Here is an 18,591-nt window from a genome sequence, read left to right as displayed (position 1 = left end):
CGTTTTGTTGTTAATGTCACAGCCTGTAATCCATTAGAGTCGATAAAACAGGCGAATCAATATCAACTACATCTAAGTCATTTATTATCAGGGCTGCTACTGAAGAGCAGCTGCTACAAGAAGTCAAAACAGTTCATTAGTTATACACAGATGCTGCATAAATTAACCATGGAACCCACAACCATCAGGTGATTAAAGAAAGGAGGTCTTTTTCACTAAATGAAGAGAGAGACTGTAAATAAATACGAAGCAACAGGAGCCATGTGCGTTTAGCTTAGCATAAAGACTGGGAATCCACCTACCACTACGTCTATAGCCGTCTGATTCACACAATGCTTCTTCTTATTGTTTTTATGCAAAAGCTACAGCTTGTCATTGTTCGATGTCAATTTTCTTATGATATTGTGTTAATTACTAAGCTAAGAGATCCTAGTAGGCAGATTTTTCACCCTGTCCAAGCTAGAAAATCAGTCTAGCTGTTCCTACTTCCTTCTTCCAGTGTTTGTGCTAAGCTAAGCTAACCGTCCACTGGCTCAGCTTCATAATGACCCTACAGACACAGGAGTGGTAATTATCTTCCCATCTAACTCTCAGTAAAGAAAGCAAATACACATGTCTCCTAAACTGTGAAGCTTTGCCTTTACAAGAGCTGCCAACTACTATCATATTATGGAGTGTTTGAAGAGAAGATAAAGTTAATCAGAGAAAACTAAATAATCCAAAAGTTGAAGAAAACGTTCTTGATCAATGAAGACAAAGCACTACTGCTTAAATAGTTCACTGTAAGAACTAGAAATGTACTGGTATTTATATACTTTTACTCTTGACAATACAAACAACATTTCAGAGGGGTTGCCATTTTTCTACAGCAGTGACTACCATTGAAATAATGTACAGTACACACAAGAATAATGATGCTTTGAGATTCAAGATGACCTTATATCTAATAATAGAGCCTGTAGTTTTTGTGGTGTCCTTCTTACTATTTTCACTGGTTGAGTAAAAAAAAACACATCACTGTTAATTGTTCAGCGACTGAAATGAAGTTAAATGCTACTGAAGGCAGAAACCTGTCACCATATTTCTTTCCTCTTTAGATGTAGAAATTCCTATAATTAATGTATTTTCTACCTAATTTGTACTCGATGCATATTAATGTGTTGAGGTCATGCATTTAGCCTTATACAATATTATTCCTTTATATTTCAAGATTGTTTTGAGATGAAGTGTGCTCTTCATGGTGCCTATAGTCACTCTGACAGGGTTTTAGAGTGATGGAGAGTGAGCTTTACTCCATCACACATAAATAGCTGATAGTATTCATGCGGTAAAAATGAGCATACATTCATTAACAAGTACCTTCAGTGAGCCGTTGTCAAATGAAGACAGCATCGCTTCAACTAAATTGTAAGAGAAAGCCGTATTGATTTATTCAGTCTCATAAAGCCGTGCATGCTTCTTCCATGAACAGCTGATGAAGTAAAGGTGTCACAGTCTCGTAAGTCACAACACACAAAATGGAGAAGATCCAATTAATTCAGCAGTTGAAATGATTAAAGTAACTCACAAAACAAACTCTCGTGGGTCTACTCTTCACTTTAATCATGAACAAGCAACTTAAAAAATGATAAATACATTCATGGACACTGATTTAGAAATTTAAATTTGAACAAAAAATGATATCTGTAGCCGTCCTAGCTGAATCATTGAATATTTCATCAGGATTTTTTTTTTTAACACACTGCAGAAGTTGAAACTACATATTTTATAGCTGTTTTACAGGAATATAATCACCAGCAGTCTCAGTCATTTTCTCAATGGCACTATGAAATGAACTTCCAGCCCTGATGCCGTTTTTCACTATAGTCTCTGGACGGTGATGTGAAGCCTGTGGATAGAAATGTTTAAGTGTTTGTGGACAGCAGCCACCACCAGCACGGCGGTACATTCAAGTGGGCTTCAAGTCTCTATATGGACGTCGGTGTGAGGCAGAAGTCAGCACAAATCACTGGTTCTACATACGTAGTTACCTCCATCTGTGAAGGACGGAGCTTTGGAGAGCATCTCTTTAGAAAACCTTTCATCCTTTCATCCAGGCCTTGATGATGAGATTCTACTGACGCACTGACGGGAAGGAAAAGTGCTTGTTGAAGTGCCATTATGTACTTTGTGGAAATTGGCTTTATACTTCCCACCCTGGACAATTCTGTGAAGAATTGGGAGGGGGGAAACTCAAGTCTCAAGAAGCAATATGCAAGAGCAATCCCAAGCTAGATGAGATATCAGCGGCTTCCCTACCAGTCTTAATCAGATGCTCGAACCACCTTCCTATAGAGTAAACCTATTTTGACAATACAGATGATCAAACTCTGTAAAGTACTTCCTCGCTGGTCAAAGCTCATATAGGTGAGAGTTGAACATGGAGTGGCTGGTAAACTGAGAGCTTTACCCTGAGGCTCATGCAGCTCCCTCTTCACCGCAGCAGCCTGGTATAATGTCCACATCAGCGTTGCCCCTTCCTGACCCAAACCTTTCAGAACCGGAGTAAAACGTCCACTCTGCAGCTGCAGGAGACAAGGAGACAAGTGTCTAGTGGCTGCCTCAGTGTCAGCTCCACCACTCACTACATAGATAGACACTGATGAACTACAGTACAGTTCACCACAGTTTGTGTTGACCTCAGTAAAGTTTTCATCAGCCTTTGTGAAACTGTTGTTTTCAGTATTTAGCAAAAGAGAAAAAAGCGTCAATGTGATGATGATTAGAGGAATCTTTTTGCTGTTCGTGTCAACATGTTGAGAGCAATAGAAGATCTTTCTGTCTGAATCTCTGTAAGACCAGAAGACTAAAGCAACCATTTATCTGAGAGTGGTTCTGTAGGTGTTGAAATCAAAGCTTCTTCCACTCTGCTCTGACTGAATCAATCAAGCCTGCAGCTGCTCTGTGGTGAACAAGGTCCTAACCTGTATGAACCAGGAGAGCAAGCCACAAAACACTTCACTGCCAGAGTTCAGCGATCTGACCGGCCTGCATACATAATGTCAGACCTGGGGCAGCAACGAGGGTGAAACGTTCAAGACATGATTGCTTTCCCATCAAAGACTTCCGCTCTAGGAAAGAAAAAAGCAAAAGAAAGGGCAAAATTGTAAGCGGCATATCTTGTCTTCTGTGTAATTCAGTCAATGGAAAGCAGTGCCGTTTTGAGACTCAAAGTTAAATTAAAAGCGTATCTATCACCCAAAGCTAAACTTAAGAATATCCTCATCTTTTTCTGAAGCTGAGCCAACAGCTGCAAAAACAGATAGACTTTTACTGCAGTCGGATTAAAGACAAAGAGCAAAGCACCTACAAGGGATTGTGTGAGATATACCAAAAAGAACAACATGCCTCCTCATCCACAGCCCACATTTGATTCCTTGCCATCTTCTTATCCTTTTTACAAAACTGAGGAAAATAGTTTTTGGCATTTTTTTTGGGGATCCCACTGCAAGTCTCACTACTCATTTCTTTCTTTTTAATACACACTGTCAGTGCGTTGGTGCTTCCATAACTCACTGAAACTCTCAGCTACAAACAGAACTACAAACTTTAAATGCTCAAGACTCTTGTCAACCCTCTTTCTTATCTATTCTCTTTGATGAAAACACTCAGGCACAGTCCTAAAGCCCACGACTCCAGGGGGCTCGCTCATGATTTCCAATTTTACAGAACAACACAATATACAGTATTATGGCAGTAATTTCACCGTTCTTCACAAGATAAAGGGAGAATGTGTGTGTGTGTCATTGCTGCTGTTGGGGTTATTATTGCTGCTTTGAAAAGCTCCTGGAGACAATGTGTGTTAAATATTCACATGTAAGTTCTATGTAACTGTCTGAAAGCAGCAGTAACGGGACCATACATCATTACACAGGTAATTAAACTATTACACTGAATTATGCCTTCCAACCTGTATGTTGATGCTTTTGATGAATTGCATTCAACTTCTAACCAAATCAATGAATAATTCATATGTGCTGGTATATGCAGTAATTATGCACAGAATAACCTTGGTATCCTGCAAAAATATACTTTTAATGAGATTATGTAAAGTCTCCCTCATATTATATTCAAACTGTGCTCATCCCCGTTTCACTCTCACATTTAGAAACGCTCCTAAAAATGATCAACACATGCAGATCCAGTGTCTAATGTCCAATATAATGGAAGCTGGCTCGTAACTATCCTCATTACCGATTTCATTTCATGAGATATGATTTAAAGAGATCCTCCAGAGCTCATTCAGTGTGATTCCTCTCCAATTAGTGAAGTTCATTATGCCTTTGTAAGAATGTAGTACCTGGAAAATATTTCAGCAGTTGTTCAGAGATTAAACATTTGCGGACTCTGCTGTGAAGAACTAACTCTAGGTCAAATTAACTGTTGGTCATCCTCAGTAGAATAAAAAACACTTCTGTTTTTATTTGCTGTGAAACCTTGAACGACCTGTTTACCTTCTCCTGACAGGTAACCTTTTTGTGGTCTTGCAAATAGTGAGTCTCCTTTTGAAAGCAAAGGTTGCCCTGTGCAAAACCTCTTTGAAAGGAGTTCAGATGGGAGGATGGCTTTACAAAATGCCTGACTTTGTCACTGGAAGCCATGATTCACATTTGGTGTGCTACCAGTCGACGCCGGCCCCTTTCAACCTTTGATGCTTTTTACTCAATGTCAGGAATGGCAGTGGCAGATCAGAAAATGTTCACAGGAAACAGTAATTTTAGGAAGCTGTGAGAAATTACCTGTTTTGCTGTTGGTGGTGTGAATGCTTGCTAAAAGCATCACACATAGTAAAACAGCTGCTGGAACATAAACATGATACATTTGTTGAGCAAAAAGACAGACTTATTGATACATATACGACATAACGCAACTCTCTGGAGTCCATAATGGAGGATTTAACACGAAATAAATCACATTTTGAGACATTTTTTTGTTCTTTATCAGCCAAACAACATATTAAAAATAGAAAAGGTTGGAAATTCACAACAGTGCAGTGTGCTGCTAGTTGTCGCTTGTTTTATTCAGCCTTCCCGCCACAACAGTTCAATACAGGCACAGTATTTTACAAATGATGAACCGTCAGTGGAGGCTGCACAATAATTTTAACAGGAGTAACATCTTACAGCAATACAAGTATTCCCCATGAGGCAGGGTGCTGCACCTGGGGGTAGAAAGGCTGCTTAGCCCCCTCTATTTCCCAAGGTTTCTGGTGACAGTGAAGTTCCAGAGAAAGCAGAAAAAGAAAGTTGAAAATCTGCCTCAGAGAGAGCAATTAGAGTGAGTCAAGGACAGAATGAGAAGTGGTGCACTCGCTGGGAGATGTACTGTAGCTGCAGTCTGACAGTCACAGATAAAACCCTTACTTTGTCAAAATCAGGGCAGCGACTTTACAGTGAGCCGGCCTTATTTGCTGCAGCCTTTGCTTTAACATTATTTAACATGGAAGCCAATTAAGACCAAGAATCATATGCTGACAGTTTGTTCTGTCTTTGTTTCCTCTTTTCATTCCTCTTCCTTGATACACATCATAAGAAGGGAGAAATACTGTATTCTACACTGTGAAGACAAGCCAGCGACATAAAGTGACTAATTTTAGCTCATAGCTTCAAGTGAAAGAAGTCCTCAGGGAGCAGTTTGATAAACCCAGAGAGAGAGATGACAGGTTTTTCTTACCAGACAGATGTACTGTATCTCTTCTTCCAGTACTTTGTCATTTCCCCACCTTCCTTCCCTCCATTTTTTTACCCCTCCATCCCTCCCTTACCCCCTCCTACCCTTTTAGCCACTCTATAGATAATGAGGTTTTAATGTAGTAAATTTGATATGGCACAGGGAGGCAGGATTTCTCCCCACTACTTATCTCTGGCTACCAGACCTTCCCAGATGGGCTGTCCCCTAACCTCTCCGCTGTGGCGAGCGTAGAGCCAACCCCCCACACACCTCTCCAAATCCAAACCCCACCCCCCAACACAATACCCCCATTTCTTTGGCTACGTCCAAATATAACCCTTCTTCTCCCCACAGCTCCTAACACTGTGGACTCTACAGTTGTCCACGTGTCTTGTCTTTATTATCACAGTAGCATTGAGACAATCTCTCATGGCGCAGTACATCAACAATTTGACTGTTCAAAGACGCCAAATAGATGAAGTTATTGTATAGGTACAGAGGAATCTTATATAATAATGGTCGTACCAGCCAGAAGTGACAACAAAAGGGGTTTAAGATGGACAAGAGGGAAATGGGTATAATAGTGATAACCCTAATAACAGCTCAGTCATCTTTAACCTCCATTCAGCTGTGTGCATGCCTTCTTCTGATAACCTTCTCTTTAACCTCCCCCAACCCTCACCCCTCCTAAACTCTTCTCATCACCACCACCACCATCATCATCATCTCTCTTCCTCTCCTCTCAGCCCTGCCGCCGACCCCCTCCCCTCTCCCCCACTCCCCCTCCACTCTCATCCACCTCCTTCATCCGCACGGCATGATTCCCTCCCCCCTCCTTTCATGCCATCATCACACCATGTCTGTCGCTCTCTCTGGACCGTTTCAATTTTGCCGCAGTAAAAACCTTTTTTTTCCTTCCCTTTTTCTATTTTTTTTTTATCAAAAAGAAACAAGTGACAAGAAGCACAGCAGAGGGCAGAGAAAGATAGTGGTAAAAGGTTGTAGCCAATAGGGTTTATAAGATGGGCCTGATAGGTCTGATGTCTAATCCACCTCAGGTGGAGGACAGAAGGGAGAGAGCAGCGAACGCTCAGGTGGACCGGTCTCTGTGGGCAACAGCTAATTAAGTGCATTGTCACTCATATTTGCAAAGAAAGAGGGAATTAATGGGTCAAAGTGGAGAGGAAAGAGGTGGAAATGGAGCAAGAAGGAGGAGTAAAGAGGTGGGATACAAGAGACTTAGGGAAGAGAAATATGAAAAAGGTGTTGGTAAACAAAATGAATGATGACTGGAAGAAGTATGAGAAGGTGAAGGAAAGACACGAGGTAAACAGAAGGCTATACTACTAATGATACAGGAGTGGTTATTAAATGGTCAGTTCACCTAACTTTTAAAAATTAAATTCACCTTCTTTTAGAAAGAGTGCACATACATTGGTTTTATGTGCCATAGTTTTATATGAGCTCCACGTCTCTTTAAAGACAATTACCCAGTACTTGTGGATAATTCACTGAGGTTGTTTCTGACACACTTTCACAACAGCTACTGCACTTTGATGAAAGTATACTTTCAATTAAAACACCAGAGGACAGTGGATGGTGTCTCGGCAAAGATTCTTCTGCATCATTAGTTTCTGGATCTAAACACAGACACAGACAACAAGGCGGTGAGGGTAAAGTGGGTTCATCGGAGGATTAAGGGAAATGGTTATGGAGATGAAGATGGCTGGCAGGCTGAAGCAAAGGGCAGGCAGGCAGATGAGCGAGTGAGCCGGCTGGCAGGATGAAGTGGCGTGGGCAGATGAGGAGACACGGTGGAGAAGAGGGCGGACGGGATGAATCCTGAGACACAGGGAGACACAGTTAGTGAAGGCACAAGGAAACACACGGACAATAACTACCATACTGCAGGGATGACGAGGTGGTTGAAGCTTGGTGTGGAGGGAGGTGGAGACGAGGGAGAGATGGCGAAAACAGGGAAACTGAGGAAATATTTCATCTTTGCCCATTATATCATAGCGGCAACAGAAAACACATACTAGTATGTCCTAGTATCCTTGTTTTTGGTCACTTAATTTGTAGCTTTGCAATGATGTAGAAGATGGGGTGCTTCGCTAGATCATGGCATTGCTGTGTGTGTTTACAAGTACAACAAAAGGTTGCTAGGTGCTTGACGTGGTGCAACAACAGACTTGAAACACTGAAACATTACTTTTTAATGCTTTGGGTGAACTGACCTGTGAAGAAGAATCTTAAAAACCACAAAAATTATAAGCAGCATACAGATTTTTCACTCAAAATTGGTTTTGTTTTGCCCTCTAGATGGTCGCAGCTTTATGTCCCAAGGTTTGAAGATACATTGTTATGCCGAGACGGAGAGCACACCATGAGATGAAAATAACTGAAATGCAGCCTACAATCTCTGTTATTTAAAGTGTTAGTTTTATTACACAATAACTGAGTTTGATTTTTTTTGGAATGTTTTTGTCTGTTGGTTTTATTTTGCTTTGCTTTGTTATTGTTAGATACAGTATTTTAGCCTATGATCATGAAACTGTCTGTACAAGTGTGTTTTGAGAGTGGACTGGAGGGTTACAACTGTGTTGGTGAACCGGAGTTGGGGAGCGTTGACAGTGAAGGCTCTGTCACTTCTAGTTACCAACCTGGATCCAGAAACAGACAGGAGATCCTCGGACTATGATTTGGCTCATACAGGGTGAGGAGCTTACTAATATCATTTTGGACCCTGTTTAGTTTTGAATGATCCCAGCAAGAAAAAGTTAAAAATGATTTCAAAATCAGTCGTCAATGAGGAGAGGCCAGGATTTGATTTGTATTTTCCTAAATTATTTAAACCAGCTGCAGTAGCTCAGTATATGGTGTATAGTGGTACAGTAGTCCAGAAGTGAAAAGATAAAAACCCAAAACAACTAAATTTTGGTGATATTTCTTTAGTGAAACAAATAGGAAAGGTACTTTTGTACTTTGTACTTTTTTATTTGCACATTATATAACGCAGGAGAGGTGGAAGCCAAAAATGGCTTATGAAAATACCTCCCCTATGTAAAAAAAAAAAAACCAACAGTGGTGGTCTTCAAAGTAAGAAAATAATACAGAAATTCATAACATAAAAAATAGAAAGAAAAGACAAATTTCCATGGAAAAATTAAAGATACTGAGGTCATTTTCAACAAACTGATACACCATCAAGTTTATTCTGGATCGACTGGGTAGATGCCAGATTTGCTCTCATTCAACCACAGGAGACTGCTGGGCATTCAACACTTCGTCTCATTAATGTAGTTTATTACATCAGACTCCTGGCCTGAGTACATAAGGCTGAGTGTCATCTGCGTAAAAGTTGACATTTATCTTATGTTTATGAAATGTGGTTATGGAATCAACACAATGAAAAACATTTACAGCAACTCATCTTCCTCAAAACAAAACAAACCAAGACATGGCCTACACACTCTTGATGATTAACTCACTTTTCTGTGAAGAATATTCAGGCAATGACCTTCCTTGAGTAGAAAGAAGGTCTTCAGTTTGGTCAGTGAAGTATCCAGTATTGAGTTTACCTCCATTGTGGAGTGTGGTGGACACAAATAACTCAAGATTGAATTGATCCCTATTGCTTCGACAGTGTACTACAGGAAGTAAATATAAAACTGTCTCCTTTGTTATTTGGGTGAAGTGACCCTTCAAGGTGTGAACAGATAGAGAGAAGTAGCTCATTCAAGTGTGAGGAGCACAGAAACTAAATGTAGCTGAAGCTGGAGTTTGTCCTGAACTGTTTTTTATTTTTTTTATTTTTTTTACCATGAGAAAAATTGGAAAAAGATAGAAGAGAGAGATAGAGACTGACATGGCGTGACAAGGGTCTGAGACTGAATTTAAACTCAAGATGTTGCAGTTACTCAGTCCTGCTGGGGTGTCCGAGGTGTCACAGTTTGAAAATAATAAATGTCTCAGTTTGGACCGGAGGTTTGGGAGGATTAATCTTGTGTCAGCTGAAAGCCAAGACCGAGAAACTGAATTAAGACTCAAATCTGTGACTCAAGCGGTGTTACAGTATGCTCCGTCGTAGAATCATCCATCTCTTGTACTTTTTTCCCCCTTCAGTCCCAGTCGTCGCTCCTGAACAGCTCAATGGTCCAGAGCGAGACGACCAACGTGGTTCTGGAGGGACTGAGGCCGGGGACTGGCTACGTGGTCCAGGTGAGGGCCCGCACTGTGGCCGGCTACGGAGCCTACAGCAAGGACATGCTCTTCCAAACACTCACCGATGGTAAGTGGGTGATGGTTGGTTGGCTGCAGTGTGTGGAGGTGGGTGTGTGTGTGTGTGTGTGTGTGTGTGTGGGCGAGTGGGGGTTTTTGTAGTGGAGAGGAAAGAGAGTGTAGGAGTAAGAGAGGAGAAGTGAGAGGTTGAGATACAGTGAAAACCTGGCTGTGAGGTAAATAAATTGTGCTACTTTGTGTGTGTGTCTGTGTGTGCGCACCTGGTGTGTACATACTGGCAGTGATGTAAAATGAGCCTTGTAAATGATATTTTATGTGTGTGTGTTAGAGAGGAAAAACTGCCAGGTGTATATTTTGCCCTCCAGAAATGCTCAGTTGTGTTTATGTGAAAGCACTTAGAAATATGAAAATAATACCTCTCCTTTCACCCTGTGTGTGTGTGTGTGTGTGTGTGTGTGTTTCTGCAGATGAGTACAAGTCAGAGCTGGGACAGCAGCTTTCCTTGATCGCAGGCTCTTTAGTGGGTGGAGTGTGTATCGTCTCATTGGTAGCTATTGCCATCATTTGTTCAAGGTAAGAAGCACACAAACCCCATCTTTTACAATTACACCCCAGCAAACCAGTCAAAATGTCCTCAGGAAAAGCACTAAACATGTACTGACTCATTTACATGGTTTAACAGGGGTCATTATTTTCTCTTTTTAATTAGCGAGTGTATCAGTGTCTATTTAGATTTAGATTAAAATTTAACATCAAGCACAAACATTTTAATGAGACAAAAATCCATTTCCATGTTTTTCTTGGGGCTTTCGGTGCCATCTCATAGTTTTCCTCAGCAGACTGAGTTTCATTGTGTCACCCAAACATGGACCTTGAGTGATGTGATAACAGTTTACACACGTCCAATCACGCGCTGTCTTGTGATGTGCCGTCAAGTTCCCGTCTCAGCCGCGTCAAATCAGGTGAATTCATTTATAGAGCACATTTGGAAACAAACATCGACCAAAGAGAGATTATGAGATTATTTGATTGATGATTACAATCAAACAAAAAAACACAGAGATAATTAAAAGTGAGTTGATAACAGCAAAGACTATCTGGATAAAATCAAACATTGCATCACTGCACAGCGTCCTGAGGTCATGTGATGACAACTGAGCAAACTCCATCTGCCGAGGAAGACTGAGAGATTCATTTACACACTCCACACTGGATGACAAAATATTTCCGAGCCAGTTTGGTAACCCGCTGTATTTTGTGAATAACAAAACATGTTTTTACCAGAGTTTTGATGAGAAAAACTTGGAACAATAGTGACACAGCACTGTTACAGTTGCTTCAACATTTTGGATTTGATTGAAGAGTTTTAAAGTCGAGTTTCACTCTCTGAAATGCCTGAAGTTTCTGCGACCCCGTGACCTCCCAGAAATAGCAAGCGACAAGCTGTCTCTCCTCTTTGCAGTATAGGGTGTCTTTTGTGAAGATCAGTTGACATATTAAAATATTACAGAGCGTGTCTCTTTGGTTCCATCCCCAGATGAAAGCAGGAAACAAGAGATGACAACATAGAGCAGAAACAAGTCACCCAATACTAATGAATTCCTGACAGACTTTTCCTTTCCCTCCTGCAGACTTTTTCTGTGACATTCAGGAAGACTATTTATTTTATCTCAGCCCAGTTGAAGAGAAGACAACCAATTAGCATTTTATTCTCACAACATTTCATACTTTTGTGCAGAATTTCTCTCTCTCTCTCTCTCTCTCTCTACTTGGCACTTTATCCCCCAAAAATCTCTCCATCTTTGTTTGTGTGTGTGTGTCTGTCTGTGTGTGTGTGTAGGAGAAGGCAGCTGAAGGAGAGTGTTTATGGCGACAAGCTGCCGCAGTACAACAATGGAGGTGGTACAACCAGCGCTGTCGCTTCTCTTTCACTTTTGCATTTATGAAATAAAATAAAATCCACCTTCGTACACATTTACATGCACCGCACTTTTAAAAATATTATGTTGAACCTTTTCTCATTTTGTCTTCAGAGGTGACCCTGAGGCCTGACATGTTCACCGGTCCCACCCCGACTGTGACCTTTCCCACCCTGTCTGAGGGTCACAGTTCACCAGGGGTCAAGATCTACATCGACCCCTTCACTTACGAGGACCCCAACGAGGCTGTGCGGGAATTCGCCAAGGAAATCGACCCCTCCTGTGTGAAAATAGAGGAAGTCATCGGATCAGGTAGAGATTTTCATAGATGGCGGTGTCCTTAATCCTCGGGCTTACCCTTCCTCTCTCTTTCTCGTGTTGTTTCAGTAACCTGGTAAAAGAAACACAACAAATGCCTCAAATTAAAATCCCTGATTATTTCAATATGTGTCAAATAATAATGTGCAGTTCACTCTGTTTGCACAAGAGCTTTGGTTCAAGAGTAGGAGAAAAAAAAAATCACAACCCCCTTGCTCATATCTACGCCAAACTGCTTCAAAGGGGAACATTAGGAAAGTAAACCTTGCTTCCCTTAATGAGAGCAACTGTCACTTGAAACAGCAGATACTCTACAGTAAATTAATCAATTTCTTCAGCTGACAAACCTTTGTGTCAATGAGAAATATCTGGCAACATGCAATGCCAATTTATTATTTTGCTTTATTTTTTTTTTACCCTCCTTTGAAGTCAGGGGAGATGTTTTATTCATGTTGAGAACTTTCACAGGAATAAATTAAAACTGTCCTCATGCATTCTCTTTGGCTATCTGAGCTCTCACTGTAAAAATGCTGTGTGATGTTTGGCAAATGTTGGATGTGAAATGGAGTCCCAGAGCTCCCACTGAAATATTAGGGCTGTGTGTGTAGAGGTTTTAACGTTGCAGCTGTTGGGTGGAAAAAGGAAGAAAAAAAAAAAAAAAAATCGGGAAGATCAGAAACAAAAAAAAATTCACAATTAATAAGTGCCTCATTTTCACCACTGATCCCGGAGTGCTGAACAAATATTGTCTACAAAACATGATAAAATGCACACACAGTATACAATATAAACACAACCGGCTCCGTTTAATAAATTATTAAAGTCTGTTCAATCGTTAAACTCTGATAAGCTTGTAATTGCCACATAAAAGTTCACCTGCTCTGTTTCTGATAAAGACTTAATTCGCTCTTTGATGCTTTGTCAGTTTCCCCAAGAGAGTTGTGCTTCTCACAGGCGTGTGTGTGTGTGAGAGTTAAAGTGTGGTTACACTCGTTGCCACAAGTCCAACAACTCTTTTGAATGAAAACACGCGGCATGTGTCAAAACATGTCATGAAAATCTATACACCCATACAAGCAGAGAAATGCACAGTTTTCCGTTGCAGCCTGTGTTGTGTGTTATGTATATGGTAGCCTGGAGGCACACAAGGTGATAAGTAAATATTATAAGCATGTGTAAATTATTAAAAGCAGCCCTTATGATACTGTATGTTCTAAACAATGCTGTGGCAGGTTGCCGCTCAATAATGTTAATTATGACTGTATACAAAGCATACAAAAGGCAAATCGATGTTCATTCTGATCCTTTGTTTCTTTCTTTCTCTTGAAAAATAACAAAAAGAGCTGATAAAAGAACTGACTGTTGAAGTATTAAGATGATGAGCAGTGTCAGTGAGAGTGCTACCATTAAAATCTTAAAGATACTCAAATATGTACACTTTTAAACTCGGTATACAAGGTCACAAATACAGTACATCAGGCATAACATTATGAGCACTGACAGGTGAAGTAAATAACACTGAATAACACTTCATCATGACACCTGTTAGAAGGTGGGATATATGAGGCAGCAAGTGAACATTTTGTCCTCAGAGTTGATTTGTTAGAAGCAGGAGAAAATGAAAAAAGGTGAGGATTTGAGCCAGTTTGACACGGACGAGTCGACTGGGTCAGAGCATCACAAAAACTGCAGCTCTTGTGGGATGTTTTCAGTCTGCAGTTGTCCAAGGAAGGAACAGTGAGTGGTGAACCGGCCACATGGGTCAGGGCCGAGGCTCATTGATGCACGTGGGGGAGTGAAGCGGATCCGACAGACGAACTACTGTTGCTCAAACTGCTGAAGAAGTTCATGCTGGTGGATATAAAGGTGTCAGAATACACAGTGTTTTGCAGTTTGTTATGTATTTGGTAGCAAAAAGAACCAACATGATATTAGGCAGGTGGTCATAATGTTACTGTATGTGGCTGATGGTTGTAGGTTCATAATGTACAGTACCTAAACATGAAATCAGGAATACATCCAGCTGTTATCAACATCCTAAGCATCAAGTCCTCTGCAGATTATAACATCGGCCCATGTTAGATGGAGGAATGTTTTTACAAAAGATGTTTCACCTCTGATAACTCAACTTGTTTTCTCTGAACCCAAACCAATCAAACCACAAATGACCACAGAGCTCAGGGTCACGAAAACCAGATTCAGACCTTCACCGCTGCTGCCAAGTGTGTGTGCCCTGGGCTTTGGTCTGTTGAGCCACTCTGAGAGGCTTTTTGTAATCCCTCCGTTTCTCGCTTTATTTCTCTCAGGGGAAGGTTTCTCACCTCAGCCAGAGGTGACAGAGGAGGGAGGAAGACGACGAGGGAGGGAGGGAGGAAAGGAGGGAGGGAGGGAGGGGAGAATATGAGCCTGGGTGATATGAGATGTGGCCGGACTTTGAGCTCTTAAACGGTCGAATCGCTCCCGTTCCTCTGCGATAGAAAGTGAAAATGCTTTCGCTCTTTCTCCTCCGTCTCCGACTTTATCATCCTGTTTTTCTTTTTGTCTTTCCTTGATTATTTCCGCTATCTTCATCTCCCTCCATGAGTCAGCCCCTCTGGAGTTTCAGAGTTTGTTTGCGTATAGAGAAATACTAAAACAAACAACCAAAGGAGAGGGGTGGGGGGGCAGAACAACCGATTGAGGGGGGGAAGATAAAAGAAGAAAGCACCCTAAGGAGATAATAAAAATATCTCACCTTACTCTCTCTTCCTCTCCCTCTGTGATAACACCTCCCTCTTTTCTTCTTTCCTTATTACTATCTCAAGTGTAGAAAACGTCCTTCATAAAAAGCACTTTTGGTTGAAGATAAGTCCTGTAACACTTGAAGTTACAACAGAAATGAAGAATAATGTCTCACCTGACAGGCCAGTTAATTTCCTTTAAGCGCCCTTAATATATTGCTGTAGATTTAAGTCAAGATATCAGAACAAAACCAATGAATATTTGGTCCAGTGCTCCCTCCTCTCCTTGACCACCTCTATTTTAGAAAGACAGGAAGTGATATGTCATCTTGTCTCATTTCCATTCTCCACTCTTTCACTTCTTGCACCCCTGATCTCTCCTTCATTCCTTCCTTCCTTTCCCCACATCCTCTCCTTCTTATTTTGCCCTCCATCATTCTCTCCTCCTGCGAGTTTACAGCACTGACAGTAGATAGTTTTTAATGAGCAGTGAGATGTGGAGCAGAGATCACAGTGAGACAGGACGACGCAGCCTGTCATCCAATTCCCATCACTCATCCATTATTCACACGCCGATTTTTATCTCTGGGACGAGGACTTTTATTTTGAAGTGATATTCAATTTTCATGTCCCCCGAGCAGCATATGGCTGCATTTATTTTGACAAAAGACAAGCGTGTATCCATAGAAAAGAGGCTTTCTGTAGGTCGAGCAGTTTAATTGAAGTTAATGCGGTGCAGATTTAAACATCATATCCGACAACACAAATCAATTCGTAGATCAAAGTAGTACCATGACATGACAAATATGCTGTTACCTCTTTTAGTTTATCACATAAACCTTCAAATTAGACACAAAAGCTAAAAACTAGAAGGTAATAGTAAATACAGTAACTCAATTACTGTTCTTACTGTAGTTTGAGGTATTTACTCATCATATTAACTAATTAGTCCTTGGGCCAAGACCCCAAATTTCACATATCGGTATCACCTGGGAGGGCAAATTCTAGTTGTGATTTTTTTTATTCCTATACACCCCTAGATTAAGTTTTGATATGATAGACCTTGCTGACTGGCAGCTTTATAGTATGTATCACCTCTTAAAGTAATAGACTGTTGCTGTTCAAAAACGAAAAAAGTGCCTTCCCTGGAAATTATCTTTCTTTCATCATATCCTCTCCTTTGGGTGTGAACTATTGGCCAGCCACAGAGACTTGTAATAAACCCTTGAATAGTGTTTTAAGTAATCTATCTAATATACTGTAGGTGTAAATAAGCTTCAATTAGCCGATTGTCAGGTCTAAATCATTGCAATGTATATATATATTTTTTTTTAAAAAATTTTAAGGTTTTTTTTTTTTGGGGGGGGGGGGGGGGGGGGCTTTTTTGCCTTTATTTGATAGCCCATAGTACAGATAGACAGGAAAGGGGGAGGCAGAGAGATGGGGAATGAGTATATTTCTTCGCAATACCTTATTCAATTGGTGTAAAGGCAAATTAGACAGACAGACAGACAGACAGACAGATAGATAGATAAATAGATATCTTAATGTCAATTAAGTATTTTTTTCTCAGGGCTTGAGGCAGTGGATAATCTAAGGTTCTTCCTTAAGTTTCTCGGTCTGTTGCCTCACTGAAGCTCAAGTTGCTCAGGCTCTCCCTCCAAGCCCAGATATTCTGCTGTACCAGGTAACAACATTGTGCATTCCGATCCATCATCTAAGATAGCACAGGTGTTAAAGGTATCAAATTTTGTCCTTGTTAGATAGTCACACTTTAATAACTTTGGGCCTTTCTCAAACGAAATCTGGTGTTTGTCTAGCGCTCTCTTTTTTCACACTCCCTCGCTTGCCCTCGTATCGATCTGCATAGACTTGACAAAAACAGACACGTGGACACGTGTAGGTATTATTGACACTGACCGCACGTGCCTGTAGCCTGTTAGGCTACAGAGGTTCAGCAAAACGTGTGGGCACGGGAATTAATATTATTATTGATGACGTATGACACGCATTGCCAGGACAGGTCTGATCTGTCTGTTTAGACTGCAGACGTATTGGCAGATACCCGATTTTTATCTGATTTATTTCGGCTGTCTTTACACTGCACGGTTCAAGTGGCCCAATTCCGATTTTTTCCTCTCAAGTGGCTCAGATCGGATCTGTAACATGAACTTGTAAACAGGGCAAATACGCATGGAATCGGAAATTGTCAGATCAGATTCAGGCCCCCGTTATACTGTATGTGGGAATTAATCAGATACCTCTATAGCCTGTGATTGACACGTGGGGCTGACCGGGACTACCTTGGCCAGTTGTCACAGGAATTATAGTGTTTCATTTTCATGGTGTCAGAGCGTCTGTTTTTGTCAAGTCTATGCAGATCGATACGATCAGATCGATACGCAGATCGAAGCGAGGGAGTGTGAAAAAAGAGATTGCGAGACAAACACCAGATTTTGTTTTCCTGCCGGCTAAAACTGAATCGAGCCCATTAGAAATCACGACAGGAAAATCAAACAATGTACACAAATGTGTCCAAGAGGCTTGTCCTGTCCTCACTTGAGTGACGGAGGATTGAACGGTGGCACAACTATCACCGTCACCGTCAGCTGCTCATCTCACAACAGCTCCGCTCCACGCAGCCACCTCACTAACCTTATTTAGTAGGCTAAGGACAGACTGGTGTTCACTTTGTAAACAGTGACGGGTTGGATATAAACTTTGAGCACCAGACTCACCTTTGTGTAGAATTATTATGGAATCATAACGTGACAAACTCCCGTCTTTAAAAAAAAGAAATAACTAGTTTATTTCCAGCGGGTTGTTTCACACAAACAAAGCAGGTGTAAAGGCAGATATCAGATATGGGTCACTTCTGATAGAAAATGTAAATAGACAGTCAAAAAAGTAGGATTAAGGCAACACATTGGAATTGGGCATCAAGCCCTGTAGTGTAAAGCCTTCCACATATAATGGGGGCCTGAATCTGATCTGACAATATCCGATTCCGTGTGTATTTGCCCCGTTTACACGTTCAGGTCCATTTTCCAGCATGGGTGTTTGCTCCGGCTCGAAGGACCATGAAAAAACTATGATGTGTGAAATGACTTTTAATGTGTTATTTGGCCGTCTGTGTTCTTTTTTGGAATTAATCTGCCTATAGGTAAAAATAACAAAATGCAAAAAAAAATATAAAAAGCTGCTCCTATGAAAAGGCTATCATATTTTAATTTACTTATATTGACCCTAAAAACAATTTAGTATAGGTAAGGTTTTGCCCACTCAAGTGATACCGGTATCTGGCCTGGCCCAAGGACTAAATATTTTCCACTTCCTGTTATTTATCACCTCCACACCATCTAATTTAATTGGGGAAATGTACTTTTCACACAACTGGTAATGCTCCATGGAACAACAAAATGGTTAATGAATAAATAATAAAAGATGTTATTTAGTAATTGAATTAAAAAACAGAGAAAACTATCAATTTAAGGGGCACTACACTAGTTATACAAATGAAAATCAGCATAGCCATACACAATCATTAAAGGGGCCACCACAGGTGCTTGTCAGATCAAATAGCTCCAGAAACCACCTGTACCTATGCATTTCCAGTGACAGATTGGTGCAGAGTGTGGTGCAGAGTGTGGTGCAGAGTGTGTGTGCAGCCATTTCAATATCTT

At 40.8% G+C, this 18,591-nt stretch overlaps 1 protein-coding gene across 4 annotated transcripts in view; it reads left to right on the top strand.

Annotated features, from left to right (window-relative positions):
• Window positions 1–18,591, top strand: part of LOC146989052 (ephrin type-B receptor 1-B-like) — a 95,915-nt gene that overhangs the window by 58,152 nt on the left and 19,172 nt on the right. For 3 of the 4 annotated variants that reach the window (XM_085774972.1, XM_085774975.1, XM_085774976.1), the window contains exons 10-13: window positions 9,835–10,000; window positions 10,419–10,524; window positions 11,792–11,853; window positions 11,985–12,182. In XM_085774972.1, coding sequence (XP_085631098.1) covers window positions 9,835–10,000; window positions 10,419–10,524; window positions 11,792–11,853; window positions 11,985–12,182 — 532 coding nt within the window. The remainder of the gene's footprint in view (window positions 1–9,834; window positions 10,001–10,418; window positions 10,525–11,791; window positions 11,854–11,984; window positions 12,183–18,591) is intronic. The other variant, XM_085774973.1, reaches the window with a different exon arrangement.

This window comes from Trachurus japonicus, chromosome 4, assembly GCF_045865225.1.
Source record: "Trachurus japonicus isolate A0001 chromosome 4, Traja_1.0".
NCBI lineage: Eukaryota > Metazoa > Chordata > Actinopteri > Carangiformes > Carangidae > Trachurus > Trachurus japonicus.
Note: the sequence above shows the minus strand (reverse complement) of the source record. Positions and strands in the feature narration are given on the sequence as shown.